Genomic DNA, 11,062 nt, shown 5'->3' on the forward strand with positions numbered 1-11,062 from the left:
ATGTACTTTGTGGGTGAGTAATGTTGCAGAAGAACAGACCTAAGCAATTCTAAATCACAAACTGTTGAGCCAGAAAGTAATTGATGCACTTTTGAGGAAACCCTTATTTCGGTGGATCTAGAGACACTGCATATTTTTACAAGCTTTTTGGATACACTCTTGTTCTGTTGTGTAACTTCTTTTTTTAAATCTAGTAACTTAGATTTAAAAAAACACCACTTTGAGAAATAATGATTGTTGTAAGCAACATCGGTTTCATGGAAAAAGATGTGGTCTACATATGTACATAGAATGCATGGGATCACTGAAATGATGTGTTTCTGTGAGCCCTAGGGTAAGCTTTACTTGTTTGGCCTTTGTAAATGATTCTTTTTATTTTTTTTTTCTTTCTTTTTTTTTTTTTTTCTTTCTTTTAAGTGCCAGCTACAAAGCTAAATACTATGAGCAAACCCAGCTTGGGCCAGAGTGTGAGCAAATATGACCTCCTTGTGTGGTTTGAGATCAGCGAATTGGAGCCAACCGGGGAGTAAGTCCCGTACTAATCTTTGATGGTTCAAGAGCAGTGGTTTATGGGAGTTGGATCTTTTGCCCTTTGTTCTGTTCAGGCAAGGTTCAAGTTTAGCAATCATTATTGGGCAGTGGTGTGGCTTAGGTCAGCCTTGTGTCTGGCTGGTTTGTAGTGTTGGGTGTATATTCCACTGGCATTTGTTGTTCCTATTGGAAAGGACTGAAGAGAGAGAATGATGTTCTTTCACACTTGAAGGAATCTTTCTGCTTTGAAAGTCCGTGCACAACAGCTGAAAGGTGCTGGGAAAACCTATCCTATATGGGCCCTGAGTTTGGCTTCTTTGAGTCACTAGAGACTTTATGCTCCAGAAGTCATCTAGCAGGCCCTATTTTATGTTCACCTCTGCTACAGAGAAGGTTTTCCCCTGACGGGTCTCTAGGGATTATATTGAGAAGCGAGTTCCACAGAGTTTTCCAGGAGTACTGGAAGTACAGCATATGATACTTCTATATTTCACTGATACTGTGGTCCAACAAAGAGTCTGGTCTGAGAGTCAGTAGAAACACTCTTATTTCTTCAGACACTATACGGAGAAGTAACTGTTGGCAGCAGAACACAGAGCAGAGTTGCTGTGCTCGTCTGTCTTTCCTGGCTGTTGATTTCACTGTCTCACCCAGGTACATTCCTGCCGTTGTGGACCACACTGGAGGCCTGCCCTGTCAGGGGACGTTCCTGCTTCACCAGGTACTAATGAAGGCTCTGGAACAGCAAGTTTCATCTCGGAGCGGAGCGGGGTGTAGAATGCTAATGACTGGATTTTGCATCTTTCAAGTCGTCTTTCCCACACAGCTGTCTAATGATAGCTGTAGGGCCAGTCCTCTTCCAGTCTGTACTTAGTCTGGTAGCTTTGGGCTAGGAGGAGAATGTTTGGCCCCTAGTATATTGCCATTTCCTTTGCTTATCAGTGTGCATCCCTCTCGTGAAAGATGAAAGCCTTTAAAAAGCTGGAACCTTTGGGACCAGATTTGTGCCTTCAGTGTTCTCCAACTTCTCTACCAAGAACACAGAAGGATCATGTGGACTCAACTTTCATTGGTTCTTCCTCGCTGCATGTGGCTATGGGGCAGATCTACAAAATGACCATGTCTCAGTGCATTTTAAATGCCTGTAATAATCCTTAATAATAATTTGTCTTTAGCTAGATTCTAAAGATAATCCTAGTTAAATACTGTTTATAGTTTATGTTATGTCTTGTCTACTTTCAAATTCTTAGTTCCTTTTCATAGAGTTTACCTGTGACTTGCATTTCCTCTCTTTCTTAAGATGATAGGAACAGTTCTTGTAGCTTAGGAATAATGGTCATATTCCAATAATTTCCTTAAAAAAAAAAAAACAAAAAAAAAAAAAACAACAAGTTACTAATTTCTGTATTTAGTAGTGTCCTCATCATGTACTTCCAATTCAAACCAGAGTAATTCCAGCCTCTGTAATTCCATTGCCAAATCCCCAATGTAGGCAAACATCTTTCAGCTTCTTTTGAAACAGTTACACCTAAAGCACCTTCCACCTGGATAGTTGTCCTCTTCGTTTTGCAGAGTGGAATCTACTGAAACCAATACCTGGGGAATTTTTCTTTTTCAGATGTGGTGTTTATTTCTACTCTACAATTTTAACTTCTTCCCCACTGTTACAGAGCTTTTTTATATTTTGACTTGTAACAGATACATGTGAAAAGAGAGGAGAATATCTGCATGAATAGTTTCTATTTTCTGGTAACTTTTTTTGCTACATACACTTTATATATAACATATACGTATACAAGCACACATTAGCCAAGTATTTGCTTGTTTTTGTGGTCAACTCTGATATATGCCAGGGACCGTACATATCTTCTTTGAGAGTGTAGCAACAATTTCAGGGATATTTTAGGTTAAAAACCTCTGCCTTTGTGGACTGAGGAGGGAGAAGTGTAATTTCTGTTACATGTAATGTTTCTCTTAAGTTAATTTTAAGGGCCCTGAAATACGTAGGTGTTTGTTAACAATTGCAGACTAATTTAAATAATCTTATTTGCTTAATTTTTGCAGTGTAAGTGCAAAATAGATGATGATAGTGTGTGGGGGCAGGAGTATTTTACCAGTGTTTTGTTTTTGAACTTTTATCAGGGAATCCAGCGTAGAATCACAGTCACCATTATCCATGAGAAAGGCAGTGAGTTGCACTGGAAAGATGTGCGAGAGCTGGTTGTTGGTGAGTATATTTTGTTTTGCATGTTGCTATTTAAGGAAGAAAAAGTACTAATGGTAGTTTCTTTTTGTATTAGATTCTGTCATCTTTATGAGTATTGTCTGTGAGAGGAGGATTTTGAAAAAGATCCAGAGGAAAAGCTTAAGTTTTGCAGCTTCCACTCACAGCTGCTTGTTAATCATGTAGTCTGAAATGATGTTTAGGAAAACAAATACCTTCTGTGTTTCAGGTTTAGTTTTAATTGATTCCTCCTCCTCCGTTTTTCAGGACGTATAAGAAATAAAGCAGAGGTAGATGAAGCTGCTGTGGATGCTATTCTGTCTTTGAATATTATATCTGCAAAATACCTGAAGTCCTCTCACAGCTCAAATAGGTAAGTGAATAAAGTGAGCACTCGAGTAGGAGTCTAAAACTTCTTTGACCTCTGAGGCATTGGCAAGGTGTTTGGAAAGCTGGGAATGTTGCTAATTATTAAATGTAGAATTCCATTCTCTATCTGAATGCCCTGTGCCCATGAGCATTACCATAAATTCTTGCTAAAGCTGAAGTACGTTGGTCTGCATGGAGGATTTCTTGATAATGCATTTGAATTACTTTCCATTTGTAAGCACCGTAAAGGGAGGATGGAAAGGAACAGCTTGAGGGAGTCTCAGAATTTAACCCAGCCTTTTAAACTAACATCAAGGTTTGTTGGTAGAATGCGGCATTGGAGTAAAAGGGTGATCTCGGGGGATATATTTATGGATGTGTACATACCTATATTATTCCTGGAGCAAGCATGTGGTAATTTAAGTGAGAGCCATGCTTTGTAAATTAAACTGGATAATTTGTGGATTTCTACAGATGTATCACAAATTGACTCCAGTTCTAATAAGGGGGTGTCTGTTCCATGTAACTGCAGTCATCTGGGCAACAGCAGGGCCCCTGCCTGAGAGGTTTCTGGCTCTGTGTGTCTCCTCATGAGGGTGCATCGCTGTAAAGATCAGTCAGACTCCACATTGTTTTGCTTCAGTGTCTGCAACAAAGGGCAGTGAAGCAGAATGCTGCATTGCCGGCACAGCCTCTCCCTACTCTGACATCAGCCAAGTCACTTGACCACTCTGTGGCTCTGTTTAGCTGGTGCAAAGCAGGAATATCTCTGAAATTTAACTCTGAATAGAGTGTTTCCGGAGGGAAGGGTGTTGTTTTGGAGCCCATCTCTCCTGCAGCTGCTGAATGCTGGAGGCGGTATCCTTCTAGGAGCAGAAACAGCTTCTTCCTTTTCTATCAGAGGCTTGGACTTTGAAATACCACTGTGATATTAAAGGTGGATTTGGGACACTGCTCTTACCAACTGTCTTCCTGCCACCCAGTGTCTGTAAATGAACACAGTGACAGGTTTTTTAGCAGTTATTCTCTGCTTCCCACTGAGAAGTGGATAGTTTACTTTTAGTGTGTATTAATTAATGGATCAATATAACTGGAACATGAGGGGACTGCTGCTAGTTCCCAGTCTCATACTATTGGATTTGCAGTTGGAAAGCCCTATACTTTGTCCCCGAGCAATTTCAAGAAATTCCTGTATAGCTCTGTAGTTTTCTATTATCTGGGCCACTTGGATGAACGATGAGTGTGAGCGAAGTGAAGCTGTTGACCGTCGCTTACCAAAATGCCAAGGTTTAAGTTGTGGTATGAGTGCATGGCAGGGTGGCAGAGTGGGATTGAAGCCCTGGTAAGGGATGTGTCTTATGTTTGCTCATTGTCTACAGACTTGTTTTTTGGTAGGTGTGGTTTTTATTTTTTATTTTTTTAAGTCCGCTTGTTCTGTTCCTCTCAGCTGTTGCTTTTCTGTTCTGCTTTTGGCTGCACTAACTGAAGCTCTTTCTGTGTTTTTACAGGCTCTTTCTTGATAAGGATATGCCTAGGTACTTTCTGTTTGCTTCCTTTGTACATAAAGATTCTTGAAAATAGAATGCTTTATGTCCCATTTGTAGTGCTGCCCCTTCCCTTTTAGATTTTACTGAATTCTTAGCTGTTCCAGAAGTAGTATACCTCCTCCTCCTTTGTGTCAGGGGTTTATTCAGGTACAGTTCAGTGGGGAACTTGTGAAGGTAAACTATCCTTCACATGTAAGAGCGAGCTTCCTTTGTTCATCCTTTCTGATTCTCAAAATGTGCCATCAGAATGTAGTCCCTATTTGTAGTCCTTGCTATTTTCTTCCTTTGTTCTGTATCAAAGAACTAAATTTGGAATTTCCTACTGTCTCTGACTCTATAATGCTTGTCATGTTTGCAGTACCAAGTCAAGGACTGAATGATTAGGTTACTTGAAATTCCAGCTCAGAACTGCACTGAAGAAAAAGCAGTGGCTGCCATGTGACTGGCATTCAGGCTCTGTTCTTAGGTTGGATTTGCATCTGAAATTTAACCATGTGGTTGCTACTTCCTAGTTCAGCAGTTGGCAGAGAAGCGAGACATGTAGTAGCTGCTCAGACTAGATTCCTCTTTCACCTTCCAGATTTGATCGCAGCCAAGCATTTTGGCTGCACAATCTAGGACAGTTTGCACTCTGCTTTCTGTGCTCTGCCTCTTTGAAAAAGAGAAGACTTTAAGTCTTCAATGCTTTCAATGCACCACCTTTCACTAATGCTAAAATCCACTTAAAAATCAGTTCTAACTCTATGATGGTGCCTTTTACCTGTTTCTCCTGTTCTCCATGTTTTGCTTGTTCTGTGCTCCCTTTTCCTCCTTGTGCTATTGGCTATGCGGAAGGAAGTTTGCCCACTTGCAGTTTCTTGTCTCCCTCTGTAACTATTCTCGCAAGTTCTGGTTTGGACAGGCAAGACTATGTGTACGTAACTTCCTGGCTAGACAAAATCCAGCAGAGTAACTGCCTCAAAGCTATGTTTGACTCCAACTTGGTGTTCATCCAAAAATCATCATTTTGCTGAAGAAGGGCGTTTAGTTCTGCACGGATGAACATTTACACCTGTGTTCTCTCTTCATGATGAGAAGTCATGTTTGGCAAATGGTGCAGAGCTGATTCAGGGGCTGGGTACACTGGCTTTCCTATCTGTGGAGAACCAGGTTTGACTACTTTTTCTTCTAGTAGATGTGGAGCTTGCTAAAGGTTTAAAAAATTGCTCTCATAACTAAGACACGATGAAAGACTAAAACACAGGGACTCGACACAGATTTGTAAAGGGTTAGAGGACAACCTGTGTTGTTTCCCTAATCTAACTCATATAAAGATTATTACATTACAGTGCTTTTAAAGTTACCAATTACTTAGCCTTTAGAATATGTTTCTCTGTAGCATTTTTAATAGAAGCAAGACATTTAGAAGTAATTTCTTAAGTATGCTACTTCAAATGCAAACAGTATTTAGCAATATTCTCAAATTATATTATTTGACGGCACAGTTCATGGTGTCTCGATGTATTAGCTCAGAATTGTGTAACTGGTAGCAGGAAAACGGGATTCTTGGGAACTGTGAGGTCAGAACTCTCTTTCTGATATGTCTGCTCTTAGGCTGCTTCATATTTCTTTTTGTTTTGTTTTGGGTTTTGTTATTTTTTTTTCTTCTACCCCAACCTGCTTTTTGTTATTTGTCTTTGTTTTCATTTTCTATTTTTCTGAGTTTGCCTTGGGTATTAGTACAGAACCTCTTCAGAGATATAGCTTGTTTTAAAAAAATAATACACATGAAGCATTGTCTTGGTTTTAGTACCACATCATTTGGACTTGAAGTGGGTTGCTCAGCAGCAAAGGGGATTTGGGAGGGAAGTTATATGGAGGTGGTGAAGAATTGATACCTTCTTTTTCTGTTACCAGCGTGGAAAAGCATGCTATATTCCTGAATAAGGGTATAAGGACTCCTTTCCAAAGGAACCAATATGAAATCAGTCTCTACCTGTGAGAAAGGAGAAAGGTCATTTCCTTAAGCCCCTGTTAGAGAGGAGAGATTTCATGATTTAGTTGTCCTGTGTATGATGCTGTCTCTCACTTTTTACTTGAACAGATGAACTTTCCCTATTGCTTGGGTAGAACTGTGGGAGCCTTCAGCTCCTTTCTTTCCATGTGCCAAATTGAAGAAACTTCTTACAAAAGTGTGTGTTAGATCTGCAGGTTTTTACTTGAAGCTAGTAGGGACATAGAAAGAAATCTTTATCACTTGAATATAGGCGTTATCCCTACCTATCAATCATTCCTATTTGCTATCAGTGGCTACTGGTTTTATAAGACTAAGTATTAGAGTGATCTCTTCTGTTGCTATATGTTAGTCCTAAAATACATTGTAGAATGAGTGTTGCTCATAAAAAAGAATCTTCCCATGGACTTTGGAGGTCCAGCTTGGCTGAATTGCACCTGAAGCAATAGAGGAGAATTCTGTCTGTTTAGAAACACCGTTCTTTAGTGCTGACTTCCCTCTACTGTTATGACAGCTTTTGTTCTCTTCTGTATTTCCTCTTTTCAGTCAATCTTTTTCATAACAGGCAATGGTCTCTCATGCCACACTGTTTGAGGTAGAAGTAGGTAATCTTGAGAAAGAAGAGAAGGTCTTTGCTTCAAGTATGTGTTACCTAAGCCACTGAGAGTCATAGTGGATGATGTCGAGGAAGACATGCTTTACGGTGACCGATGAGAGGGGTGCAGAGGAACTCTTACTGTTAAACTTTTACTGTACTTTTTTTCCCAGGACTTTCTATCGGTTTGAAGCAGTTTGGGATAGCTCCTTGCATAACTCCCTTCTCCTCAATCGAGTGACACCGTATGGAGAGAAGATATATATGACCCTTTCTGCTTACCTGGAGGTTAGAGACCTGTGCCTTTCTTTTTGCTTGTGACTCAAGTATAACTGTTTGAGACAGCAGACAGTGTGTACCCAAGATAAATACTTACTGGACTAAGTGATTTTGAATCCTGATGCTAGTGAAAGTCTTTATTCGTTTTCTGAGAACAGGATGGGAAAACTTATTCACAATTAACAACCTGATGTCAAGGTATTACTGCCTCACAGCAAAGGTGAAGCGAAACTGGTGATCTTACCTTTTTGTACCTCACTTTATCTATATTTGTATCTGAAAATCCACTGAAATCAGTGAATGTTGCTATGTAAGTACTACTAGTGTTACAAACACTGGCCTAGCTCTTGGCTTTGCGTGCGAGACACTGTTGTTCTGTGGAGTACAATTATTTCACCCACAAGATGCATCAATAAATTTGACAGTTCTCTTTCACAGAAACACATCTGAAAACCATTCACCAAAGACCCAAATAAGAGCAAATTTCAAAAAGCTGTCCCACTAAAAGAGGGAAGCAGTATAACTTGGCATAGTTGTCTGCAGCCACTTATTCATTACTGTTTCTTCTCTTAGCTTGACCACTGCATCCAGCCTGCTGTTATAACAAAGGATGTTTGTATGGTCTTTTACTCACGGGATGCCAAGATCTCCCCACCACGATCACTACGCAATCTCTTTGGCAGCGGTTACTCCAAATCTCCAGATTCGTAAGTTCAGTTACCAATTTTGGTATCGTATGTTTTCTGTCAGTATATGCTTTTACTTTCAGAGGCCATGGGGAGAATGTAGCTTAGTTTTCTTTATTTCTTCCTTAAAAGTGTACCCAGTTGTAGTACTCTAGTCTGGGTTCGAACATTCCTGCATTTATTTCAGTGAAATTCTGATGGCTTCTGTCTTTACTGGCCCCTTTTTTCCAGCCTTCTGAATGAACAGTTAGGAAGAGAGATCCATTTTTCAAGCTTGCACATAGATGACCCTGATGCTGACCTGGAATTTGCTTCAACAGCTGCTCTCTGAGTCTAATGGACCGTGGGAGGGAACATAGGGGAAATCCCATTTTCAGAGACCTTGCAGTCTGTCCTGGCTCTTTTATGATCTATTTAAGATCAGAATTCAGGTGTAGTTCTAACTAACTGTACTTAAACTTCTAATTTGTTGACCACTAAACTAAAGCTAATGCCCTTTATTTCTGAAGATAATAGGGTTTTCTTCCCTCTGGTTTCTTGTGAACAGCAATCGAGTAACCGGGATCTATGAACTAAGTTTATGCAAAATGGCAGACACAGGAAGTCCAGGTAAGCAGTGACTGGGTGTTCAAGCGATAAAGGTGCTGTAAACTGAAATGTTGCAGAAAATTTCATAGGCAGAATGCAGTAAACACTAATGTCCTGATGGGAAGCAATTCCTGTGTTTCATAGAAGCGATGGAACATTGCTGTTACATAAAAACTTACACAGGCTTTTACTTTCAACTTGGGTCTGTGTTTACCATTGGTGAACCAAGGATTCACTGAAAACTTTACATTTTCTGACATGGGTATATCAGGAAACTGGACATGTATCCAAGTCATAGACTTGAGAGGCATAGTACGTGGCTCATAACTAACACAGTTGAAACTTGTTTTTGCAGCAGTAGAGTTTTCTCTTGGTCTTTTGATGACATTGCTGATATCTGATGCAAGCTTGATAACTTGGAAGGAATGTAGTTCACATAGTATCAGTATATTTTTCCTTTAAGACCTACCATTTGAAGTTCTCCTGTTGAATTAGACTGAACAGGAGTTTGCATTATATCGTGGTCAATAGAAAATATCTGAATGAAGTAAGAAAGCTGGACTAAATCAAATCTCTTCGGGATGTGTGATTGGTGTTAATGAAATAGTTGCCGTGTACGTTTTCAGCCAAACAGCAGAAGTGTTGGTTCTTAGCAGATTGCTGATGGGTAAATGTTTCTTAGTGGCATCTCTCTGACTATGCTTTTAACATCTTATGTTGGTTTTTTACTGCTCAGGAATGCAGAGGAGGAGGAGGAAAGTCCTCGATACATCTGTGGCATATGTGCGAGGAGAAGAGAACCTGGCAGGTTGGAGGCCCAGGGGTGACAGCCTCATTCTAGAGCATCAGTGGGAACTGGAGAAACTGGAGCTGCTGCATGAGGTGAGTAAAGAGATAGGGGAAACGAAAGAAAAAGCACAACTGTACCTTTGAATTTGCCTTTAGTCTACCCGCTGTGAGACCTTCTGAGATGAATAGATTCCCAAATGGGAGTTTGTTCTCAGAGTCAAGATTTAAATAAATTCTCCAACAGAAAAGATAGAAAGTGTGTGGCTGGCTGCTGAGTAGAGTCTTCAGCTCAGAATCTCAGTGTATTCAACAAAGGTAGATTCAATTTCTAGTGCCATTGTAAACTCTCCTCCCCGGGGAAAAAGTTTACTGGTATGAAGCTTAAAAGAATGCATAAGAATTCAGTGCTTGTAAAATAGGCAACATCCTGGAGCAGATGATACTGATTTCTTTTCTTACTAGGTTGAAAAAACCCGACATTTCCTTCTGCTTCGTGAAAAGCTTGGTGACAGCATCCCCAAGTCCCTGAGTGACTCATTGTCTCCCAGTCTGAGCAGTGGAACCCTCAGTACCTCCACCAGCATTTCCTCACAAATCTCTACTACAACATTTGAGAGTGCTGTGACACCCAGTGAAAGCAGTGGCTATGACTCCGCAGATATAGAGAGCCTGGTGGATCGGGAGAAAGAGCTGGCTACCAAGGTACAACATCAGAAAAGCATCATGGGTCTAAACTGAGGTGCTAAAGATGATTAAAGGTTAATGATGAGCTTCTCAGGTAGCGTGGTGAATATCCAGTATTGTGAGAGTTTCATTTTAGTGTGCTCTATAGTGGAATAATCCATTCTCACCAGCCAGTGCTGGTGGCTAGCTTCGTGCTATGGCTGTACCTCATTTCCCTTCATTAGTAGTCTGTAAAATGAAACTTTCTAATTTTATCCAGGGAAGTGGTTATTCCCTTCTTCTGTTGTGGGTTTTGTTGGGTTTTTTTAACAGCAATTTAAGATTTGTTTATTCTTTCATGAACTGCCAAGTGTGTCTTGGCAAATTGCCTCTTGTGTTCAAATGTCTCTGAAAATATAAATGTAAAATGTGTGTTGTTTGTTTTTCCCTGCCCCCCCCTCCGCCTTAGTGTCTGCAGCTTCTTACTCACACTTTCAATCGGGAATTCAACCAGGTGTACAACAGCATCAGTGATTGTAAGGTAAATATTTCATGCAGTACAATACACTGTATTTGTAGTACAATAGCAATATATTTGTAGTTTGTGGAATCTGGTGATACTATGAAGAGATAAAACTCTTCATATTAATTTTCTTTATTTTCAGTCTGTTGGAAGGATTTTGGCTGTTCAGCATCAGGTTCCAAAGACTATTGCAGGAATTAGAAATGGTGCAAACTTGGACTATCATGTAGTTTCTAGTCTATTAGCAGACTGGAAGTGCTCTTACTATCTTTCCC

The 11,062-nt window shown here is 40.1% G+C and overlaps 1 protein-coding gene across 2 annotated transcripts in view; it reads left to right on the forward strand.

Annotated features, from left to right (window-relative positions):
• Positions 1-11,062, forward strand: part of KIF1B (kinesin family member 1B) — an 86,597-nt gene that overhangs the window by 71,506 nt on the left and 4,029 nt on the right. For both annotated transcript variants that reach the window (XM_010296764.1, XM_010296765.1), the window contains 10 exons: positions 418-526; positions 1,186-1,252; positions 2,674-2,758; positions 3,023-3,128; positions 7,433-7,547; positions 8,112-8,245; positions 8,772-8,833; positions 9,549-9,694; positions 10,064-10,303; positions 10,734-10,805. In XM_010296764.1, coding sequence (XP_010295066.1) covers positions 418-526; positions 1,186-1,252; positions 2,674-2,758; positions 3,023-3,128; positions 7,433-7,547; positions 8,112-8,245; positions 8,772-8,833; positions 9,549-9,694; positions 10,064-10,303; positions 10,734-10,805 — 1,136 coding nt within the window. The remainder of the gene's footprint in view (positions 1-417; positions 527-1,185; positions 1,253-2,673; positions 2,759-3,022; positions 3,129-7,432; positions 7,548-8,111; positions 8,246-8,771; positions 8,834-9,548; positions 9,695-10,063; positions 10,304-10,733; positions 10,806-11,062) is intronic.

This window comes from Phaethon lepturus, unplaced genomic scaffold (assembly GCF_000687285.1).
Source record: "Phaethon lepturus isolate BGI_N335 unplaced genomic scaffold, ASM68728v1 scaffold13811, whole genome shotgun sequence".
In the NCBI taxonomy this organism is placed as follows: domain Eukaryota; kingdom Metazoa; phylum Chordata; class Aves; order Phaethontiformes; family Phaethontidae; genus Phaethon; species Phaethon lepturus.